Source organism: Vigna umbellata, chromosome 3, assembly GCF_029865625.1.
Source record: "Vigna umbellata cultivar VRB3 chromosome 3, Vumbellata_1.0, whole genome shotgun sequence".
NCBI classification, from domain to species: Eukaryota; Viridiplantae; Streptophyta; class Magnoliopsida; order Fabales; family Fabaceae; genus Vigna; species Vigna umbellata.
In genome coordinates, this window is record NC_142167.1 from 17,974,899 (window position 1) to 17,999,589 (window position 24,691).

Consider the following 24,691-nt stretch of genomic DNA (forward strand, 5'->3'; position numbering starts at 1 on the left):
GCCATTGTATCCTATTCTTTCCACACATCTCATTCTTCATAGATACTCCACTCATTCATCCAAGTGAAAGCCAAAAAGTGGGTTATTCTGAATTTTTATTATATAAAATACTGTGTATATCTTGTGTTAAGTCATCCACATAATGAGTTAATATCAGTAGATAGTCCCATGTAAAACAAAAATGTGCACATACACACACACACATATATATATATATATATGCATTAAAGAAATTAGTTAGATAACTATGAAAACAAGGAAAGTTCATCATAAGTTATGCTGCAATTAATGAAAATTACGGTAAAATTAGCTTTATATTTTTTATTAAAGTTCATTTTAATCTTTCACTAATATTAAATACTTTTGGTAGCATTTTCCTAATAATAACCTTGTTTAACATCGTTTACAAAAATTAGACTCGGTGTAACGGGTAGAACCTTTTTATTAAATATAATGTAACATATGAATGGAATCTAATAGAATCTAAGTGGAATCTATTTTGACTAAAGTTAAAACAAGGCCGGCCAGACAAATATGTTTCTTTTTGAAATAATTATTGATTTTAGTCTTCTAATTTTTTTAAGTTGGTTCAGTTTGGTTTTTTATTTTTATTTTTTTATTTTGATTCAATTTGATTTTTTATTTTATAAAACATTTTAATTTAGTCTTTTGTGTTATGTTTGAGTAAACATTTAGACAATAATTTGTTATTGTTGAACATAAATCAGATAGAAATGTTAAATTTGAAATGTAATTGGAATGAAAAAAATATAATTTGCATACAATGTCCTTTTAGGTGAAAAAATATAATTCTTCCTAGTTCTCAAGGTTGTCTTCCACATCTGCGTGATATTTCTACCTGCTAAATGCTAAGTTATGGGTTATTCTTTTTCATCTTACTCATCTGCGTGATGCTTCTACCTGTTAAATGCTAAGTTATGGGTTATTCTTTTTCATCTTACTCATATAATTGGTGAAAGATGCAAAATCATAGTTTTTCCTTTCATAAAAGTCGTTTTAAGGGATTGGGTGAAACACATACTTGCAACTTGGAGAGCTTATTGTGTTGAGAACTCTTAGAACTGGTTTGAGAAACAATTTTGAAGTTGTCCTAATTACAAGGTTAGACCCATGGAATTTTTTAATGGTTAGTTTTTATTGGGTATGCATCTAACTACAAAATAATGTTTTTTATCTTATTGTTATGAATAACAGAGTGAAAGTGAAGCTTTTATTGAATGTAATTATTATAAATGGTTCGTAAAATATGGTGACAATCCACCTCAACATCGATGCTATCCCTATCCCCATAACCACTATGATAATCCACCTGACCCTCCACCTATTACAAACAAGTGCACTTCTTCATTTTTTTCTTGCAATATTGACCATGTGCATTACACTCTTGTTATCACACAAGAGTTGTAACTTTTTCTCCAACATAAAGTTAGTGCCAAATTTATACCATAATTCTTTCTCAAAAGAACAACTCATCTTTTTAAGTTTTTCCAATATCTCATAATAACTTCATCAATATAGATCGCAAATTCATCTACTTATTTTCTTATTACTATATTTGAAGGTCTCATTGTCTAGGTCCATCATGGTGGACCACAACTTAAAAAAATCATCAGACAACTCAACCTATATAATATCACTACCACTTACCTTGTTAGATAGCAATTTCCACAAAAATAACACAAATTACATATATATCCAAAACAAAATACTATAACATAATCTCTTTTAAAGGAAATCATAACCCACCCATTGCATAAATCGAGAAAGTAAGTATGGACACAATACAAATTCGGATTCAAATTCAAATGAATCCATTGACAAATCAAATAAAATACAACCCTAATTTATTTTCTCACGCATTTAATCAATATTAGACCCCTAAAACAAAACCCAAAAACATTTACTTGGAAATTTAGAAACGAATTAACAATTAAAGCTCACATTCAACAAATACAATAGATTATTCTTCAATGAACGAATGCGAATGCAATAGTTTTTTCTCAAGTGAACAAATTAACACTCAAATAACCCATTACGATATCTTATTTTTTTTAAAGCAATGAACAAATTCTTAATTGTTACTCCAAATTTACGTGTCGACTTTCAAAGTCCTATTTTATTCATGTTCAACCTAAATTAACAATTTTTATCAAGAATTCACATCCAAAGTCACCTTTCATCTAAGTGTCACCTAGCTCACTTGATCATTATTAATTTTAAGCGAAATCAATATTAAAAACTAAATTAAGCATCAATTTTAAGCGAAATCAATATTAAAAACTAAATTAAGCTTTAAAAAAGTAGGAAAAAAAAAACAAATTGAATCACTTAAAAAATCAGATAATCAAATAATAATTATATATATATATATATATATATATATATATATATATATATATATATATATATATATATATATATATATATATATATATTACTATGCTATGTTCCCCATGTTTCTGTCTAACACGTGGCCCTCCTTTTTCCTATGCCCGAGCTATTTATTCTTCGATAAGAACTACAATCAAGGAGGTTAAACAATCATACGTTATATTTGTTTGTGTATACAGAATATAAACGGATATGCGACAATTTTATGAAAAATGAAATTAGTTTTACGTAAAAAAAATCTATAATAAATAGAGTGGATTTGCGAAAAAAAAAAAAGCTAACGTGTAATCTATAAAAATTTAACATAATAGATTATAAATCTAAATATTAATAAAATATTTACAATTATAATCGATTTACCAAAATTATAGTCAGTCATGATATATTAATATTTATATTTATAAACTTTATATAATAGGATAAACTAAATTATAGTTATAAATTTTTAATAACTATATTATTAATATATTTTAATAATATTAAAATATTAAATTAAATTAAAGAATTTAATTATACAATTTTATCAATTTAAATAATTTTTTATTTATCACAGTCTCAAATTTTTTTATTTTTCTTCTTATTTTTAACTTTTTTGTCTTTTATCTAGACAATCTCATTTTTTTTATTTCTTTTTATCTTTAAATTTATTCTTTTTCACTTCTTCAAGTTCATTCTCTAGTCTACACAAAGATTTACTTTTTCAAATTTCAAACTGTGTTCGCATTTTAAATCACAAACAACACAAATTATTTATCAATTTTAAACATAACACCACTCTTAAAAACTTAGGGTAATTTCATAAATTTTATATTAGTTAAAAATGAATAAAATAAAACATTATATTAATAAAATTTATTAAATATATTTTTAATTTTCAATTTTAATATAAAATTAAAATTCATCTTTATATTAAATTTTATATAATTTAGTTCTTAAATTTGTAAAACAAATATATATAATCAATCTAATCCAAAAACATTAAACATTTTATTTTATATTCACTTTTAAGTTATTTATACTATTTTATATGTTGTATCTCACGTATCAATTGACATGTTATATCTCAAATATCAATTTAAAAGGTAATTTTGATACATAAAAAATATTAATATTATTGAATTAATATGACTACATTTAATAAATTTTAATTTTGCATTTAAATTTAATAAATTTAAAAATTTTATCAAACTTTTAAATTGGAAATAGTGGCCTAATCATCTAGAACTAAAATTTATTTAAGAGTGAGTGATGTGAACTCTTTAATGACTTCACTTAAAATTCAAACATCGAATCGTTTAAGTCCAAAGTGACTACAGGAGCACTCACCATTGTCTCCCCCTTTCTCCTGTGCTGACGGCTAACACCATTTTCTCTATTTCTTCTCTTTCTCTCACTAAAATTCACTCAAATATCATCATAATATATAAACAGATCTCGTTTTGATAATTTCATAACATCCTTTTACAATATTTAATATCATTTGATTCAAAATTATTTCAAAATTAATAATAATAATTATAAACAATGCAACATGTTAATATAGTGTTAAAATATTATTAAAAATATATTATTAAATAGGTATCACTTGGGAAAGAGCAGATCTGCCATCTGATTAATTTCTCGTTTACCTCACCATTTTGATTTGATTTAATCGGTCAGCGAATATTCCGTTGTGAAACACAACACAAGACAGATTGACTGAGGCAGATTCTGTATCAGAGAGTGTAGATACGTGAACTTGGAGAAGAAAGAAAAGAAAAGAAAAAGTGAGAGAGTAGATATTTATATAGAAACATGAATTAGGGTTTAAGGGGGATGTATCTGGGTAAATATAATAATATCAAACTCCCTTTAAAACTTAGAATGTTGTCGAAAGTGGAAGAAGTAATTGCTAAGAAAAAAATATTTGAAAGGTAGAAAAGAGATGCAATAATATTTCTGGCATGACAGTAGTTGAGATTTATGATGTTGACGCTAAGTCAAATGTGTCTGGACACGATCATATCCATGGAATAGGAATATTTTATCAATAACTTGTATTTAATTAACTAGTACACGCTTTAGTCAATAACTTGTTGGTCAAGGATACCTTTCAACATGTGAGTTTCTCATTTGATTAACGAACCTTCTTTCATTGCTTCCTTCTTTTCAGATAATAATTCAATTTAGGTTAATTATCAATAACTCTCACTAAAAACTAACACTTAACTTATCATAAATCTATTAAATTTTAGTTGCTTTATATTTCTATTGCTAGGATGAAATCAAATATTTGTTATTAAGTTACATGCATACATACCTATTGTTAAAATGTATGCATATCTTGGTCTTTTTACTTGAAGTTTTGTCTACCTAACTAGATAATGATAAAGTCAATATATATTTTTTAAATTGTGTTTGGATTGGAAAATGAATTTAAAAGGAGAAATAAATGAATTTGAAGATAAAAAAATTGGTTGAAAATGAAATTCTTTAGATTAAGGAAAAAATAATAAAAATGAAAAAAATAATTATGGTAAGAGTTTGTAAATAATGTGATTTATTTGATACAATAAAAATAAATATTTCGTAAATAAAATTTGGAAGTAGAAATAAGTGATCTTGAAAGAAAAAAACAAATGAAAGTAAAATTGTTTGGATTAAGAGAAAGATAATCAATAATGAAAAAAAAAAGTAAAAAATTGTAAAAGTTTGTAAATAATATGATTGGTTTGATAAATTAAAAAAAAATCATAAATAAAAGTTGAAAGTAGGATTAATTTGTCAATAAGATGAGTTAAAAGGTATAAATGAGTGAATATATGGAAAAAATTTAATGAATGTGAAATTATCTGAATTAAGAGAAAGATAATAAAAAATGAAAAGAAAAAAAAGAAGAAGAGAAATTGTAAATTGTATATAATATAATTGGTTTGATAAATTAAAAAAAAAATCATAAATAAAATCTATTAATGAATTAAAGTCAAAATCAGATTTAAAATAAAATATAAAATTCTTATCAAATTTTAATAAGAATTTTATTAAAGTTTTTGTTTACCATTTTTACTTAATCACTTCAGGACATATTTCTATACATCACCCACCAAGACTATGCAACCATCCAATTAAGATATCTATCCAAAACCAAATATTACATGCATACCATAATATAAATAAAATAAAATTTATAGTGTGTTTTTAAACTTGTATTTTGTGATTAGTTATTTATAATTTAAAATTGATAATTTATTCCCACGATAATTACAAGAAAGTAGTGGTGACAAAATGTGTCTGACCCACACCTTAAAAACACGTACACCTTCCTAGAAACTTCAGAACCTTAAAAGAAAAGGGCAAAGGTTTGTTCTTGTAAATTAGTATTATATATGTATTAATAGAGAGAGATGTTCCCATTCAGGACCTTCCTCTGCTTTACTTTTCCTCACTCTTTACTTCCATTGTCTTGGTTCGGTAACTCCTCACAAAACTAGGTTCCTCTTTCTCTCTCTCTCTCTCTCTCTCTCATTCATTCATATCTTCATTCTTCTGTGTTTTAATCTATATTTCCAAAAGTATAGGACTAGAGTCACTGTTGCTTTCGTTAGATCTCTGAATATTTCTTCAATATTGTTGTTTGCTTGATCTGTTATTGTTCTGTCTTTGGGGTGGTAGAAGATTCTGCTTAGTCAAAGATTCTTGTCTGCTATAGCAAAGCACCTCAGGAACTAGATCTCTGTGGAAAGTACAGTTGTTTTTGTTCGAATTCTATTCTGGCTAACAGCATGCTCTCCATGGATTCCCTTTTGGACAATTTTCCTGGTTCGGTAAATGGGTTCATATCTGAAAACGGTTCTGTCTCGTTGTTTACGAATCAGAACAGGGTAAGTGAGTTCAAGTTGGATGATTCATCTGTCTCGGTGTTTACGAATCCGAACGGGGGAAGGAAATTCAAGTTGGATGATTCACGTTCCCCGTCAGAGTCTGCCTCTGATGATGCTCCCTCTTCTGGGACAAGCTCTGACGGAGAACACACAGAGAGTACTAAACTCTGCAATCCCATGCTCAGGTTTATAAGTGATATCCTCATGGATGAAGAGGATGATTTGGAGCGCAAGCCCTGCATGTTGCAGGATTGTTTGAGACTCCAGGCTGCTGAAAAATCATTCTATGATGCTTTGGTTCATAGTTACCCATCATCACCTCGTCAATTTAACGATAACCCTGACCCAGATGATAATTTTGGTGGAACCACTAGTTCTGAGAGTTACGGCAGTTATACCACTGACCATTCATGCGAGTCTGATAAGTTTAACGGTGCTGGTGATTTTGAGTCTTATTTGCTACAAAGATCGTTGCATAATTCTCCGGAACACGCTTATGTTACTCCTGATCTGATTAGAGAGGCACAAGCTGGGTTCCAATTTTCAAATGGAGCTTGGAATTTGATTCAGTCGCAGAACAAGGCGGGCGTAATTGAAGAGAGTGTGACGAGGACAGGCAAAGGATCAAGGGAGAAGAGGAGCCATCTCATGAAAGATGATGTCTCACATGAAGAAGAGGAGAGAAGCAATAAGCTTTCAGCTGTCTACTCTGATGATTCGGAGTTATGTAGCATGTTCGATGAAGTGCTACTTTACAATGATGGCAAGAGTCCAGCCTTTTGTAAATCTGACCGTGAACCTTCATCATTACAGCTTGCTGATTCAGGAGGATCTAATGGGAAGAAAACACGTTCGAAGAAAGGTTCCAACAAGGGAAAAAATGCAAGAACAACGGTGGATTTATGGACTTTGCTAACTCAATGCGCACAAGCTGTGGCTAGCTTTGATCCAAGGACTGCAAATGAAATCCTCAAGCAGATTAGGCAGCACTCTTCACCTTTAGGCGATGGACTTCAGCGCTTGGCTCACTACTTTGCCGATGGCCTTGAGACAAGGTTAGCTGCTGGGACACCAAAGTTCATGCTGTTTCAGTCAGCATCTGCTGCAGATATGTTAAAAGCTTACAGAGTGTATGTCACATCATCACCATTTCACTGGATGTCATTTTTCATGGCTAACCGTACTATTCTGAAGTTTACACAAAGTGAAAGCAGTATTCACATTATTGACTTTGGGATTAGCTATGGTTTCCAGTGGCCTTGCCTCATCCAACGGCTTTCACAGAGACCAGGCGGTCCTCCAAAGATTCGTATAACAGGAATTGATTTTCCTCAGTCAGGGTTTAGGCCAGCTGAAAGGGTAGAGGAGACGGGGCGACGCTTAGAGAAGTACTGCAAGAGATTTGGAGTCCCTTTTGAGTACAATTGCCTTGCTCAGAAATGGGAAACCATAAGACTTGAGGACCTCAAACTTGATAGGAGTGAAGTAACTGTGGTTAACTGTATGTACAGATTGAAGAACCTGTCGGATGAAACTGTGACTGTAGACTGTCCTAGAGATGCGGTGCTGAGGTTGATCAGGAGGATCAATCCGACCATCTTCATGCATGGGGTTGGCAATGGCACCTACAATGCACCATTCTTCTTGACAAGGTTCAGGGAAGCACTCTTCCACTTCTCAGCATTGTTTGATATGTTTGAAGCTAATGTGCCTCGGGAAGATCCATCTAGACTTATGTTTGAGAAAGGGTTGTTTGGAAGGGACGCAATCAATGTCATAGCATGTGAGGGGGCAGAGAGGGTTGAAAGGCCAGAGACCTACAAGCAATGGCAGGTTAGAAACCAGAGAGCAAGGTTCAAGCAACTTTCATTGAACAGAGACCTCGTGAACAAAGTAAAGGAAATGGTGAAGAAGGAATATCATAAAGATTTTACAGTAGATGAGGATGGCAAGTGGGTTTTGCAAGGATGGAAAGGACGTATTCTTTTTGCTCTTTCTTGTTGGGTTCCTGCTTGAGAAATGACCAACTCATAACCCATTTATGGATTCCTGCTTGAGGAATGACCACCTCATAACTCATTCATTGCCATGAAAAATTCTTTTAGATGTAAGAGCATAACTTTTGAGTGTATTTATACTTAAATAAAAATGTATCATGATCATGTTTTATTTCAGTTTGATTAGTGTAAATACATTATCACCTGTGCTCTTATGAACAAGTATAGAATACACCATAATCTCTTAAATCCCCTATTTGAGAATGAAATATACATCTTCATTAATACAATAGTCTCATTTATATGTGTAGAAAGCAGCATAGAAAATAGAAAAGTTGGCGATTATTTTTATCTTCACTGTTGTACTCAATCAACGAAATTTTTTCATCATCAGATAGGAAGCCCAACGTATCTGTCTATATATATTATCAATCGGTATATAAGATTAAGTCACATTAGCAGAATTTCTGCTATATTGGTCATTAGTTGGATATGATTCTCCACCTGTGTGGATATAAGAGAATTTCAGACGTGAAATATTCATCTGTTAACTGACAAAGACATACCTATTATCACCTTCCCTCAATTTCAACAAAGCACGCCTTTTGATTCCATGAGGCTGGCAAATGGATAGAATTTTCTACAATGGGAAAAAAAAACTAATTTCTTTGTGGTCCTTTATTCATTCATTGATTGCGGTTTGCCACAACAGTTCTATTGCATGTGTTGCTTTACTCAGTCATAATTATCCTCGCCCTCCACACTGTCCTTCCTCAATTTGATGGCCCTCACCAATGAACAGTACCATTTTCAATTCAATGATTTTTTTTCTCTCTTTTCACAGAGATCATAGTATCTTTGGCTGAAGCAATTTAATTCTCATTCATATATTATTGTGTGTTTCAATTAATTAATCTTTTAAAAATATTTATTTTAAATCTTAATAGAAATTATCTTTTAAAAAAATCATATTCAGAAAAAAAAAAACTCTTTTTCAATCATTTTAAAGTTTCACTAAAATAACGATGATACACAATACACAGAAAGACTATTTTAAAGTTTCCCTAAAACTTTTATTTTTATGAATATCTAGCACAATGAAGATGAATGTGCCTTTCTTTTGGAGCTAACATACAGAAACACTATCAATCATATGCCCTGGGTTGATCAAAACCAATGTGCATTAAGCTAACATCTGGTACTTTTCTTAACAGTCCAATGAAGCACAGACCCTAACAAAAAAAGCACCCTTTATTTTAGTTTTTAAAATAACAATTTACGAGTCTTTCGAATCCCCATGTCCAAAACTCCAAAGCAAGGCCATTCATAAATGGTGCAGAAAAACGAGAGAAACAAAAAGAGTTGCTTCAGTCAAGGATATGAATACAAAATCTGCTGTAACATTATCCAAATCCGAATTGTGTATGTCACAACGGAATCATGTATCAACAGCTAAACCACGAAAGACCCAAAAGTTACAATTCACCAGTAAAATCAACCAGAAAAGAGGGACTCGTCAATTTCAATCTTCACAACCTCGTTATCTTCGAACCTGTCTTTCTTGGAAGGTGCCGGCGGAGCATAAATCCTCGGCGGCCCTCTACCCTTCTTCTTGTCCTTTGGCCTCGCCTAATAATAAACCCCCAATCCCATTCACAATATTAGAACCAGGAAAAGCTTAACAGTAAACTAAAAAAGAAATTGACGAAAAGAGAAAATGGAAGCAGAAATTTACATTCCCAAACGAATGGGCGAAACGCTTTCCCTTTGCAGTTTTCCTGTCCCCTCTGCCACAGTACACTGGGAGATAAGAAAAGACATAAAATTGGGAAATGGGGAGTTAGAATTCGTGCAGAATAAAGAAAAAGTCGTTAAAAAATGGATTTAGTGTTGCAGAAAGTACCAGAAGGGGTTGGAGAGAGTGTGGAGGATGCAGAGGCTGAGATGGAAGAGAAGGGAGTGGAGAGTGGTGAGAAGAGAGTTTGAGAGTGAGAGAAGGAAAGGTGAGAGGTGGAAGTGTGCAATTGAGTGGAAAGTGGAGGAGGTGATGCTAGCAGTAGTGACGCCATGGCTGATGATAACTCAAGGGATAAGCTTCGACAAGAGAAAGAGTTAATATAACTCTCAAATATATAGTAAAAATATTAAATAAAATGGATGGAAAATCTTTAACTTTTACTATCTAACTTCTATTCTAATAATTTTGAATTTCGAAAAATTAATCTTATGAAATTAGACAACTTCAACTAAATTTATATATCAAGTTCATTTTATATTACAAGAAAACCTTTATTACATAATTTCATAATTCAAAAATTAAAAATGATGAATCAATAGTTTTCGTTTAACTAAATGCTCTGATTTTATTTGTGGTCTCAATTTCTTGACATTTAGTAAATTTATTCTATGTTCAATATAAAAAGTATTCACACTTTTTGCTCGTAATACGTTATGTTATAAAAATACATATCCTATCCTGAATCCCATATTAAAATAAGTTGTGATTTGAAATAAAAATGAGAAATTAATCGAAAAAGAAAAATTCACCATAAACACATTATAAAGATTTATATCTTAATGTTTTTAGGGGTGGGCAAAGTGCACACGGTAAAAATTTATAGTTAACTATAAACCAGTTCAGAAAAACTGCATTGAACTAAAAAATAGTTCAAAATAACAGAACTGAACTATTTTCTGGTTCAATTATACTGCAGTACAGTTCAGTTAATTAGTTTTTAGTTTATCATACTACAATTCAATTAACTATATTCCATGTTCAATTAATTCATGACAACTCATCAACACTAAACTCTTTCCAAAGACATAAATTAATAAACTACGGAAGAAAATAAAACACGATAAAGTAAAATTCCCATAATTAATTAATACACGTCAATAATATTAATTTGGTAGAAACAAAAAATAATAAAATAATTTATCCACACAAACATTATGTCATCTGCGTAATGGTGTGAAGATGCTAGCATCCTTCTTCACCAATCCTCTGGAGAGAAGATGCTTCAGAACCAAAGCCCTCAGAACGAGTCCTTTCTCCAAATTGTACCTAAACAACCAAGGGTACGCAATAAACACAGAACTATCTCATCCAAGCTGACCCACCCAAAACCCCGTCACTGCATCAAGTTTCTCCATGGAACAGAGCATCATTACAGGGTGTTTCCTAAACCCATAATAAAAATGACCTAAACTATTATGATAGAAAATGACATAAATCACAGTTCACAATTAACTGTACAGTTCACAGTTAACTGTACACTAAGTCATTTTTAAACTGAATTGTTAAACAGTATAATTGGTTTTTAGTACAAATAGTTTAAGTTTTTTAAGTACCAAATAGTATAGATTAACTATAGTTTACAGTTTTTTTACTGAACTGTGTCCAACCCTAGTTTATATATATATATATGTATGTATTATATATGATGATGTGGTTAATTTTGATGCATGTGGGTTAAAAGAAAGGTGACCCAACATGAAATCCAACACAAACATCAGGAAAAATGAACCACAAAAACATTCATATGCTGTGTGTGATCCATCTCCTACTACAGTTGTTTTTCATATACATTATAAATAGAAAATCACAAATCATGAGAGACATTCCAAACTTCTAAGCTAAGCTTTTACTGATGTTTCAATTCCAGCCTTGTAGTGCACAAATTCGTGCTTCTCCTCATCATCCCAAAGCTCTGGAAATGCTTCTCTCATATTATGAATACTCTCCAATGCATGATCGACTCCCGTTGTACGAACAGATGTGCCCACCTACATTCACATGGGATTTTAATTACAAATGTATTTAGTTCAAAGAATGAATATGAATACTTTGATTCCAAGTGTGTGCAGGTATCCAAAGGCAACATAAAATATGTTCCTTATGAATCATTTGATTACTCTTACCGCAACTGTGTGGAGGCCTAAGCGTTTTGCTGTCTGTAAATTGCGGATGCTGTCATCAAAAAACAACTGAAAAGAGCAGAAGCAACAACAACAGAAGAGAATAAATAATGTCATCTGTTGCAAAAAGATGTAAAACCAAAGAAGCAGCAGAGGAGTAACTATGAAAATGCAAAAACTAAGAACCGTGAGAGGTTTCAATACCCTTTGGTTATTTATGATCAATGTTTGTTAAAAATATTGAGAACATGGTAACCTATGCCTATTTCTGCTTCTCAGTAATCGAAAATGGATTTTTTCTTTTGAAGGAAACCAACCTTATTAATTAGTTACTTTGAGACTAAAGGAAACAGCTAACACCTAATGAGGGAAGGGTGAATGTTCTTACTGTTCTCTGAGGATCAATGTTTGCTATCTTGAAAGCACATTCAAATGCATCATCAAAGGGTTTGCAGACAAGGGGGGTGCGTGGAAGCACCATATCAGAGTCATGCCGGCGCAAATGCTCACAGATGTTCAAAACTTCTGCGGTGGTAGGTTTAGATTCAGAAGGATTGGTGTTGTTGGAGGGATTCAGAGTGTCAAAGCTTATGATTCTTTCAAAGCAGTCCTCCAATCCAAGGATTTTAAGTGCACTAATTGCATGGTTCGAATCTGCATTTGTAAATATCTGAAAGGGAAATCAAGAACAGACATCATCATCACCCTGAAGACAGCATTTCTCACAAGTACTATTTTCATCATAAGAAAGCGACATAGAAACTTACAATCTTCCTAATAGGCAAGCTTTGCAGAATTCCCCTGAGAACAGGGTCAGGTTTCAGCAGCACATTATATGGCAATCTCCCATGAACAAAACTGTTCAATCAAAGGACAATTCCACATGGTTTAAACTAGATTGAAATGAATGGCTAAGTAGAAAAATGGGCAGAAAAGAAACAAATATGTAGACAAATTACCTATTATACTCATCGATCTCAAAGTCATAGCCAATTGCCTGGTGAGAGCGGACAAGAGAAAGAAGGACTGATTCTTGTTAAACATCGGTTTTGTCTAAAGAAATGTTTCTAATACAATTCATTTAAAGGTTTATAAAAATCATACCTTTAGACCAGCCATTGTTGTTCCATAAGTCTTATACAGCGGAACGTTTAATTCAGCAACTTTATCAGCATCTATTCCAAGCTTTTGAATCATATATTCTAAAATAAACCAGAATTTTCTTGTTTTAAGTTCTGCTAATTCCAGATACTTTTACAAATATAAAAACGGGACAGCATTTTTTTATCCCTTTAATTTCAAGGCATATTCTTGAGACGAATGTGTACATGAAAAAGATAAACATCCTAAACAAAATAATAAGATATAATTGTCCTATACTGCATAATTTTTTTGACATTCAAATAATGGAACCCTATAAATTCAGTACCTTCGATATTCATTGCTATTTGCTGACAGACTCCAGAACTATAGGGATAAAGGGTGTCGTCAAGATCTGAAATTATACAAAATAAATAAATAAACAAACCTAAGCAGAACAACCAAGCGCAGAGAGAGAGAGAGAAATCACCATTGATCGTGAAGGCTTACCAAACAAAAGACAATCATATTTTGGCTTTTGAACGTCCTGGAAGTTATGCCCGTCTTCCATTTTTGCTTGAACTTCTCAGCCTAATTAAAGTATAAAGATCAAAACCACAGTTAGCGAGGAAAACATAAAGCGAAAAACAAAAACAACCCCAACACAGAAACATAAATGAAACAGCGTATCTTCGTCTCGAAGCACATTTCCCGGTATCCCAGAGAAAAAAAATAAAATTTAACATGAAAACGAAAACTTTTTTCTTCTTACTGAGAAAAAAACAAAGTGGGGGCGAGCACAATTCAGTAATGTTAGAGTGAGGATGAAAGGAATGAAATAGAATGAGGGAGAGAAAGAGGAAGCGGAGAGACTTTATATAGAAAAGAACATCGAAAAGAAGAGAGAATGGGTTCCTTTCAAGTGCTGAATTGTTGATTCTAAACCGTTCGACAACGACGTTTTAAGTAGTTTGAAGATCTGGAAACAGAAGAAAGAAAGAAAAGATGAAATGGTTTTTTCATGCCATCCCTTTCTTTCTGACTTGTCTCTTCTAATTATCCCCTATTGCCACCTTCTTCAGTTTTTTTTTTCTGTTTTTTTTTTATCAAAAACGTTCTTCACTTCTTTATATATTGAGTCATTTTATACCCTCTAAAAATACTTTTTCCTAATTTTTCATTAATAACAATGAAGAAACCATAAATAAAATTCATGGCTTTGTAGAAACTAATCATTCCAACTTTAAAATTACTAATACTATTAGCTTTGTTCAACCGATCATATTTTTCTTTAAGTGTAAATATGTTTAATTTTCTTCAACTCTATTTGAATTATTTTATCGGATTGGCTATTTGTAACTATATTCTAACGTTTAACTTAGTCAATGCTCGTTAATTCAAATTTCAATAAATGTGATAAATATAAAAATATTAAATGTTTTATCTAAATTTTATATTTATAGTCTTTTTTAACCTTTTACTTAATAATAATTTAATAAGAGTTTAACTACCTTTTAATCTTATTTATCATGATAATCTTATAATTAATTATTATATTATAGTATTATTGAATAAATAGTAATTATTTAGCTTTGAATGCATTTAAAAAAGCATACATTCAATGTATACTTTAAAAGTAATTTAGAATTTAATTACGATTTTTAAAGTAAACAATTTTGTTTATAATTAAATTGAGAGGTAGTATTTAAAAAGTAGAGCACGTATATCATCAATGCATAAGTAACTTAAAAAACACAATTTTAAGAAAAATTTAATGTTATTAATTACATTACCTAATTCTTTTAATCATGACAAATTTAGTTTGTCCAATTAGGAAAAATGATCAGAGAGTAATCGCTGAATATAGTAGAAAGCACAACAGATTTTAATGATTTCATTACTAAGCATTTGAATTCTAGCATTAATTTATTAGTTACTTTGAATTATTTATTAATCTGGTATATTGATAAACTCATGATTCATATTGAATTTTAAAATATTATTTATTTTAATTATTTAAAACACTGTATGTAACAGCTTAATAAATTAATTTCTTCTACAAGAAGTAATCATATTTAATTAATTTTAAAATATTATATATTTTGGAAGTTGGTAGGTCTTGTTCGAGTTTAACCTATATTGACCGAGTCCAATTTTTAACCTATTTATGAAAAAATTTGATTTTTCGTTTGGTCTGATTCAAGCGGATGGTGCTATTTTTCTTACCACTCTACCAATTTCTTAACAAATATTCTTAAAGCATTTGTGTCTTTTTTTCTCATATATTAAAATTAGTTTTTGAAATTATTTTAATTATTCTAAAATTTGATTTAATTAATACTAAACAGTCTGAATTCATGAAAAATAGTCTTAAAAATAAATTCTAACAAGTGAGAATATATTATTTTCTTTTATCTCAGAAGAAATGAATAATGTGCTGATGAAATGAAGAAAGGTCCAACCTAAAAAAAATGAGATTACTTCACGTGCTAAATAATATAGTTTGTATAATTAATTGCAGTTATTTAATTAATTATTAAGCATAGGAAGTTTTCTAGATAGAGACGCTCGACGAATGACAAACGCGATTTTGAAAGGTGAAGATTTCTTTTAGATTCTTGTGTTGACTGAATTTTTTATTGAAAAAGTAATACGAGTATGAAACAGTAAAAAACTTATATTATTTTTACATTTATTAATCTTTATAATAGTTATCTTAAAGTTGTATGAATTGATAATTTGCTATATAAATGTAATAGTACCTATAATTTCTTATAATTTTAATTTTTCAAGACTAAAAATAGTCAAAATAAATTTATATTATTTTTTAGTTTTCAAATTATAATAATTGACAAGGTGTAAACGTGTATGTGAACTTAAATAAATTTATAAAATGTATGTTTGTAATTCCACGTGATGCGAACTCTCCGGAGAGGAGACTCAGCAATACAACCTATTTTTTTTAGGAAAATGACACTTGAACAACCATTTTTGATAACATTTAGACACAGCGCACACGTGTCAAAATCTGAGTGGTCCATTTTTATTTAATTTTTCCAACTGGACCACTCAGATTTTGACACGTGTGCACGTGTCTAAATGTTGTCAAAAATGGTTGTTCAAGTATCATTTTCCTTTTTTTTATTAACAACAACTAATCAAACGGATTATCTCTTTAATCATATTTTTTATGATTATTCTAAAAAAAATAGACCAAAATACAAACCATGTATTTTTTTAAAGCAATCATTGGTAGGATTTTAATCTTTTTGGTGTTAATTAAAATAATATCTGTACACATTTAGTGTTGTTTGCTTTTGCGGTCACTGATGACGTTCCATATGATTTGTTACATAATTTATAATTTTGGTGTTGATTAAGTGAAAGTGTGATGAAAATTCGAATGTAACATAATAACTATGTTGGACTGAGTAACTTTTGATTGTAGAAGCGTGTATTTGGCGACTGTCTCTCAACAACCTGAGACTATAAAGGGAAGGAAAGAAGACCCGTTTTCTCTAGTTCACGTTTAAAATATTTATTAATTTAACATTTTCAGCTAGTGATGTCAACTTTATTTTTATTTTTTATGGAGGTGGGATTTTATTGTGTTTATATTTTTCGGATGAATTCTTTTTTGAAAGTCATTGATGAGGTTTAAGGTTATGTATATAATATTTAGAGTTTAGAGTTCATCATTCTCTAAAATTACCATGATACATATAAATACATTACAATGGTAAAGATAAAAATATATCATGAGTACATAACGCTTGAATGAGAAGTACATCTCATACAACAAATAAAGGTGTCAATAATAGTTATCAATAAAAAATATCGAAACAATAATCAAATGGTGAACGAAGACAATGAAAAAAAAATAACGAAGAAGAAATAAACAAAACAATCCAAAATAAAGAAAAAACTGGTAAAAGAAGAGCTCTTTAAACATAAAAATGGTCATAACAAACATACAAAAATAAAGAAGAAAACGAGAGAAAACAAATATCATAAACCTAAACATACCATAGGAAAAAAAATGGAAGAAAATGAAAAGAATGTTCAAAACAACACTCTTATGCACAAATTAAGTAGAAAAAGTTGAAATTAACTTTATTTATGAGAGTACTTTAAGGAAGTGTTCGTTTGCTCATTGTGCGGATGGATTTATCACAGCAGATTTGCAAAGATAAAATATTTTTTACCATAATATCCCTAATTTGTGCAGAGATAATCAATTGCACTCATTTATGTAATGAGTTCCTTTCCTGTATATAATTTGTTGCCCTTCTCCCACTCCACACTCCTATATGTATCTCATATCATATAATAATAATAATAATAATGTAAAATACTAATAGTAATATTATATAATAATAATATATTAATTTTAATTACAAAAATAAAACAATAATCTTATATTTTAACTTATTTTTCTAAAAATATTTATGTTAAAATTTATCCAAAGAATTTATAAAATTTATATTTCTCTATTATAATCTATGTGTCTCTTCTCTATTTTAATTATTTATTAATTTTTTTAATTCTATTATTTTAAATAATTTTTATCAAAAATATTACTCATAAGTATTATTTTATATTAATATTATCATTAAGGACAATTTAGTAATCTTCATTATATATTTATTAAAATATTTTTTAATCTATTACATCAACACAGATTTTTACAAACTTTACTTTCAAATTCATTCTCAATCACCTCCAAATTTATTAAAAAAAAATAACACACAATTTACTCTCAAATCCTTCCACTAATCTCCCTTAAGTGAACACACCTAAATGATTTTCAAAAGCCTCTAAATATGTCAAAAAGAGAAAGCGATAAATAATATAATGAGAAATAAATATAACAGTAAAAGACAAAAATAATCTATAATAATAACAAATATTTGACGATTAAAACAATCAAAATTATCTTACGACCACAATTTTCGTGGTTAAAATTTAATTTCTTCTAGATTCGTAGCACAATGTTAAAAAAGTTCTCAAATCCACAAAAATGTTAAGAATCTAAAAAAAATCGTCATCTTTAAACAATAGTTAGAATTTTAATATCTATCATCATGTGTTCCACCCAATATCTCACCAATTTCCAAGAGCATTTTTACTTTTACTTTCTTTCCACCTGCACTACCAAACTTTCCATACAACATTGGATAAAATAGGAATTAAAGAAAATAAATTAAAAAAGTGTTAAACATGAAAATTTCAATGTAATTCCAATTTGAAAGGGGAGAATGTTAACCTTAACTTCAAACAGTTCAGTGAAAATGAAAACCAAACATGGCAAAAAAAGAATATTGTGCAGGCAGATTTGTATAAATATGAATTCTACATCTTAGTTGGTACGAGTGAAATGGAAGAGTTTATTTAGCAGTTACCATGAGTGTTGGTTGTGAAAGTCATGTACAACAAGAAAGATGTATTTGGTAACTATCTGGGAACAACCTGGGGCTCTAAGGGAGAAGATCCGCCACCTTCCTGAGGCACATCTACAATGGTACTTTCTGCAACCTTTTCATCCTCTTCTTCAAAGCCTTTCTTAAATCTATCATAATTAGTGGCTTCAGTGGCCTTAAATGGTCGCTCACCTAAAATTCGAACCAAGTCGTCATGATGAAGTACTTCTTTTTCAAGCAACAACTCAGCAAGTTGAGTAACTTGTTCCTTGTGTTCCTCGATTAGCTGTACCGTTCGTTCGTATGCTTTGTTCACCCAATCGCGCACTTCGCTGTCAATGATTGCGGCAGTTTTATTGCTGTATGGTTTGGACATCTCAAATGAGTCCTCTCTTGGAGGGAAGGAAAGGAGACCCACTTTGTCGCTGAAACCATAAACTGCTACTTGGGCATATGTCATCTTGGTAACCTTTTCCAAGTCATTTTGTGCCCCTGTTGATATTCTCCCTATAAGAACCTGCAGTGACAAGGGAGGGAAACATCATTTTCATGCCTCTGATATTTGGAAAGCATCAAACATCAGACAAGGAGAAACCGTTAAACAACGTAAAATAAAGAAGTGACAAGATTTACACCAGAAAGATATAATACACTGAGAAGTAGCCATATAGAAAAATGTATTGAAGAGAAACAGAAGAGAGAAGGTAGTTAAGAAAAACGACAAAACTACCTGCTCAGAAGCCCGACCACCAAGTGTCATGCAAGTCATATCAAAAAGCTGCTCCTTTGTCATGAGAAGGTTTTCGCTTGGAACATATTGTGCAAATCCAAGAGCTGCTGAGCCACGCGGAACGATGGTTACTTTTAACAATGGCTCAGCGTGTTCCAAGAACCAACCTGCAACAGCATGGCCTGATTCGTGGAACGCAACAGTACGCCTTTCCACCTTGCTTATTACCTGGTTAGGAAACAGAGGTATTAGACAACACTAAACAATAACGGAAAAGGCAAAGAGTTTCAAATCCTCTTTAGTTTAACATTTTCAATTCAAAGTAGCATAGCAGCTTCGGCATCATGAAGTTTTTAACTCACAACAAAATTCTAAGATAAAAACATTTCTGAAGATTAGAAACAGACAGAGAAAATGACCGAGTATATCAGTCTGTCCTTTCAAACATAAAAATGAAAGGGCCCTACATTCAGCATAAATCACATTGTTCAAATTCATTAAATCAAACTTTGGCTGGATAAATTTTATGCAACATATCTTAATTCAGGAGATAAAGAAAAGCTTTTCACAGTCTATAGCGGGGAGGAAATCAGGGTATATTCACTATGTATTAAGAAAACAGCTAGCTAAATTTAATCCACCATTTTTGTCTAATGTTCTAGAAATATCATTTCATTCATTAGCACTTTTATTAGATAAACAAATAAAATATATAGGATTATACATGTAATTAAACAATTACATCTAAAAATAATAATATTTTACATGAATGAACATCCCAAACTTTTCTTCCGTTTCATTCACCTCCCAGTAACTTAGAAGGAAAGACAAACTAATTCAAATTTAACAATATTTTGTCATTCATAGTTGCCATTCCCGGACCCTGAAGCGGCCAACACTAAAAATGAGATAGTGGGATGACCTTTATTCTAAATTTGTGAATTTTCTAATATGCATATATATATGTGTGTGTGTGTGTTGTGTTTCAGTAATACCTACATTATTTTTGTATTTATTATATATCTTGTGTACAAATTTACTATTATTACTATATTATTAAAAAAATATTATTTAGTTTATTATATTATTAGTATAATTCAGTTTTATTACTAATTAGTTAGTTTATTATACTTTTATTACTACTATTTTCATTACATCAGATATTATGCTTATTATATTATAAGTAATTATTTGAATTTTTTTTATATAATTAATACTATTACATTATTATTTTATAATGTGGATAACTATACACATTATAAATTAAAAAGCAGCCCCCATGAAAATATGATTTTGGACTCAAATTGAGGACCAAGGCCCAACAGATGAGAAATGATAATACTACATGAAACCCTGAGGACCCACGACTCTATAACACAATGCAACAAATTTGTTGTGCCTCACCACTGCACTACGCCCATCTTTGCTGCAATAGCTGCCACGCCAACCACAATTGCAAACATAGGGATCATTAATGTATTAAATTAAACTTAAAACATCCAGCTCTCTTATAATATCTCCATACGGCTTCCCATAATCTGCAAGACTTTTAATTCTATAAACTAAACATCCAACTCCACCCTTGTATACATAATCCTACCTCAAAAGAATATAAAAACTTATAAAGACATACCTTGTTCTTCTTTTCCAAACCACCAATGATCCTATCGATGGCTGACTCAAAATGGTCCATTGTGACTTGTGTCACCTCCCTCCTTGCAGCAATCAGAGCCGCCTCATTGCAGACATTAGCAATGTCTGCTCCAGCAAATCCAGGAGTAAGGGCTGCAAGCCTTTGAGAATAATATGAAGGTTCACGGTCAAGTTTGATCTTCTTCAAGTAGATCTGAAATATCTGGTCTCGACCTTTAATATCAGGTTTGTCAATTGCTATTTGGCGGTCAAATCGCCCCGGTCTAAGAAGAGCTTTATCTAAGATATCAGGCCTATTTGTTCCTGCCAACACAACAACCCCAGAAGTGGTTCCAAAACCATCCATTTCCACCAACAATTGATTCAATGTACTTTCACGCTCATCATTTGAACCAGAAAAACCACCACGCCCCCTTGCTCGACCAATTGCATCAATCTCATCAATAAATATTATACTCGGAGCACATTGCCTTGCTTCCAGAAACAAGTTTCTCACCCTTGATGCTCCAACACCAACAAACATTTCCATGAAATCAGAACCAGATATAGAAAGAAATGGCACCCCAGACTCCCCTGCAGTTGCTTTTGCTAGAAGTGTTTTTCCTGTTCCTGGAGGACCCACCAAGAGAGCACCTTTTGGAATTTTTGCACCGAGTTCTTCATATTTCTTTGGGTTCTTGAGGAAATGGACAAACTCCATAATTTCAAGTTTTGCCTCATCGCAGCCAGCAACATCTTTAAAATAGATCTAAACAAAATAAAACAAAAAAGAAGATAAATATGTTTCTTAAATGAACTTATTGCAAAGTCACTTGCCAGCACTACTTCCCTAGAGGAAATAATTAAAATTGGACATGTTATTTAAAACAAATAGAAAAAACATCAGTCGTGTCATTGACAGAAGAAACAGTAATCTCCCAACCTTATTTTTAGTATTTTTGTCTACTTTTGTAACCGGGGCTTTCCCTATGTTGAATATTCCACGAGCACCCTTACCACCACCACCTCCACCAACACCAAATCCACCTTGCATTCTCCTTCCCATATACAAGAGAGATCCCAACAATAAGAGTGTTGGTGCAAATCTCATCAATTCCTGGTACCAAACCATCTCAGCAGAATATGTTACGGGCACAAAATCATGAGAGTCAATGCCAAGAGCTTCTTGCGCTTCCTGTAGCTTCTCCTCAAAAGACTCAACACTTCCAATATTGAAATAATATTTATACTGACCTCCATATTCCTTTGCAGGCAGGGTCCCTTGGACTACTTCACTGTCTATTTGGTTGCGAGGAGAGTTCCTTATATATACTTTGGCAACCGATTTGTTTGAGACAACAATATGGTCTACTAATCCCGGTTCCAAAAGCTTATTTTTAAATTCCTGAAAGCTAATCTGCAAAGAATCAAACTTTGGTCAATGTCAGAAGGATGATAACAATGAAATTAAAGAAACCCTAGCCAAAAGGCACATGGTTGGATTCACATTATAATAATAATCCAAAAGACACCCTCTGAGAAAGCGAGATCTAGAAAAAGATCAACCATTGTTAAAAACCCAATCCAGTTTAAGACTTGCAACTAGATGCTACAATGCAATGGGATAGAAAGCCTATCCTAATAGTGTTCTTCTTTTAGAGAGCTACAGCCTAAGCAGTCAACTGCAGCAGAACAAAGCTTATCCCGCAGATATACACACACATTTGCAGTCACGATAGGTAAATTTGGCAGAAAAAAAATATATTACTAACTAAAATGAATTGAACGTAATCAATTAATATAAAAGTACTTAAACAACAGGGGGACAAGAAAGAAGATAAGAAACTGTAGAGTGATGCCTAAGAAGGTACTAGATGACAGTCTCAGCAAATAAAGTATTATAATACACAATACAGAACTCAAATATTATATCTCATAATCTCTCTAATATTTCTATTTTCCCCCTTTACCAATAAAATCAAAATAAGTGTGGAGTCATATGGTACAAAGTTTCACTTCTCATGCATTTAAAATCATTGCCTTCATCTTCATCATATGGAATACACATAATATTCATGTATTGAGTTCTTGAACCAACTTCACCCTTTTAAGTAAATTAAAATAAGGACTGGCTGTACTAATACAAAGAAGTTGTGATTACCTCCTGCTGTTCACGGGGACCATTAGAAAAGGTTGAAAGAAATAGCCCCATAACCAATAATGGGGTGATTATATTTTGAACTTGCTTCATGAATGTTTCCTGAAAATTTCCATGTTCTTCTGCGTTTGCATTTGAGTTGTCTGAAGTTAAATAGAGAATCCAGGCATTAAAAGTTGTTAGTGGTACCCTTTCGATAAACTGGAATACAGTTATATGATTAACTCTTACAAAAACATACAAATCCCCATGTAAATCAATGCAGCCACTGAGAGATAGAGAACACATTTTGGGATTGGAACTCAAGTTTCAAAACCCAAAATGCCCCATACACAATAAAGTTGTGATTGAAGTTTCAAGTTGACAGAAAATAGAGCCTTTGATATGGACAATAGAATTGAATGCCGCTTGATTCTCCATCTTTCATCTTAAAAAAAGAAAGTTCATGTTCTAAAAACCAACACTAAAAAATCTACACGGGCAATAGAAAAAAATAAACTCGTCGAGATCCAAAAGGACAGATAACCACACATAAACTTATAGCAAGGAAAAGCTATCAAATCCTCCCTCGAGTATTTGCAACCCGAAACACACAAAACCTACTTAACTCTCATACACAAAACTAGTTCAACATATAAATTACAAGAAATACACCCTCCATTTTACTCATTACATCAGTTATCACAGTTATCTTCCTAATTCAGGGTGTACACAAAGATTCTATGTTTACCTTTAGAATCGTATTTTTTGCCATTTTCCTTCGGTGCTTCCTTCTTCTCTTTGGGAAAAAACTTTTCATAATCTGCCAAACAAATAAAGAACTGAGTTCAATTCTTTAAACTCATTGAAGAACCTTCAATCACGAGCTAAACACACTTCATGCCCAGTAAAACTCACTCTTTTTCTTCGGGGCTTCACTGGAAAACAATCGGCGAACCCTAGGGTTCGCAGCAACGGATTTAAAATCAGGAAAATAGGAAAAGATGCGGTAATTGGAAGCTCTGGCAGAAGAAACATAGCTCCTAACAAACCCTAATACCGATTCCGCTCCATCAGAACATGTATTCGTCCGTTGTATTCCTGTAAGGGTTCCCAACCCCCCATTACCCTGTGATAAATTCTGTTACCCCAAGCATAAAAATTAACCCTTTATGACTATTAGTAAAAAGAAAATCAATTGAATTGAAGGGGAAGTGAAAACTTACTCTAGATGAGCGCGACAGAGAGCGCGCAATCCTTGAAAAATTCATGCTCCTGGAGAAAAATGATTTATTGGTCGAAGTAGACAATTGCAAGAGAGAAAAAAATGCAAACAGGAACTATCTGGTAAAATTTGATGTAGTGGTCTTTTTTTGTCCAACAGAACAAAATGAGAAAACATTAACTTAACGCTTGAATTGGATCGGGATGGTTTAAAGGCGTGTTTGTGTTTGGATCACAAGATTCGCCTTCTCCTTACAACACTTAAGCTTTGAAATATTGAA

At 31.5% G+C, this 24,691-nt stretch overlaps 4 protein-coding genes across 5 annotated transcripts; 1 reads left to right on the plus strand and 3 right to left on the minus strand.

The window, feature by feature from the left end:
• Positions 1 to 5,787: 5,787 nt before the first annotated feature.
• LOC124842165 (scarecrow-like protein 30) lies at positions 5,788 to 8,446 on the plus strand. The gene has a single exon (XM_047318594.2). It carries the CDS (start codon positions 6,174 to 6,176, stop codon positions 8,286 to 8,288), a length of 2,115 nt encoding a protein of 704 aa, XP_047174550.1. The 5' UTR covers positions 5,788 to 6,173; the 3' UTR covers positions 8,289 to 8,446.
• A 1,123-nt stretch (positions 8,447 to 9,569) lies between these two features.
• On the minus strand, positions 9,570 to 10,373 carry LOC124842186 (small ribosomal subunit protein bTHXc-like). Its single transcript, XM_047318619.2, has 3 exons — positions 10,173 to 10,373; positions 10,005 to 10,069; positions 9,570 to 9,898 (listed from the first exon to the last, which is right to left on the minus strand). The coding sequence occupies exons 1-3, from the start codon at positions 10,336 to 10,338 to the stop codon at positions 9,764 to 9,766; spliced, it is 366 nt and encodes a 121-aa protein (XP_047174575.1). The 5' UTR covers positions 10,339 to 10,373; the 3' UTR covers positions 9,570 to 9,763.
• Positions 10,374 to 11,695: 1,322 nt separating this feature from the next.
• On the minus strand, positions 11,696 to 14,356 carry LOC124842216 (uncharacterized protein C24B11.05-like). Its single transcript, XM_047318658.2, has 9 exons — positions 14,040 to 14,356; positions 13,778 to 13,858; positions 13,617 to 13,682; positions 13,292 to 13,389; positions 13,147 to 13,184; positions 12,955 to 13,045; positions 12,576 to 12,857; positions 12,191 to 12,256; positions 11,696 to 12,055 (listed from the first exon to the last, which is right to left on the minus strand). The coding sequence occupies exons 2-9, from the start codon at positions 13,836 to 13,838 to the stop codon at positions 11,906 to 11,908; spliced, it is 852 nt and encodes a 283-aa protein (XP_047174614.1). The 5' UTR covers positions 13,839 to 13,858; positions 14,040 to 14,356; the 3' UTR covers positions 11,696 to 11,905.
• Positions 14,357 to 18,481: 4,125 nt separating this feature from the next.
• Positions 18,482 to 24,691, minus strand: LOC124842164 (ATP-dependent zinc metalloprotease FTSH 10, mitochondrial-like). Of its 2 annotated transcripts, none has more exons than XM_088109471.1 (8): positions 24,413 to 24,691; positions 24,105 to 24,315; positions 23,938 to 24,009; positions 23,211 to 23,350; positions 21,993 to 22,466; positions 21,051 to 21,818; positions 19,418 to 19,645; positions 18,482 to 19,204 (listed from the first exon to the last, which is right to left on the minus strand). In XM_088109471.1, the coding sequence occupies exons 1-8, from the start codon at positions 24,455 to 24,457 to the stop codon at positions 18,722 to 18,724; spliced, it is 2,421 nt and encodes an 806-aa protein (XP_087965597.1). In that variant the 5' UTR covers positions 24,458 to 24,691; the 3' UTR covers positions 18,482 to 18,721. The 2 variants fall into 2 exon arrangements, with proteins under 2 accessions (XP_087965597.1, XP_047174549.1); XM_047318593.2 differs by having other exon boundaries at positions 24,105 to 24,327.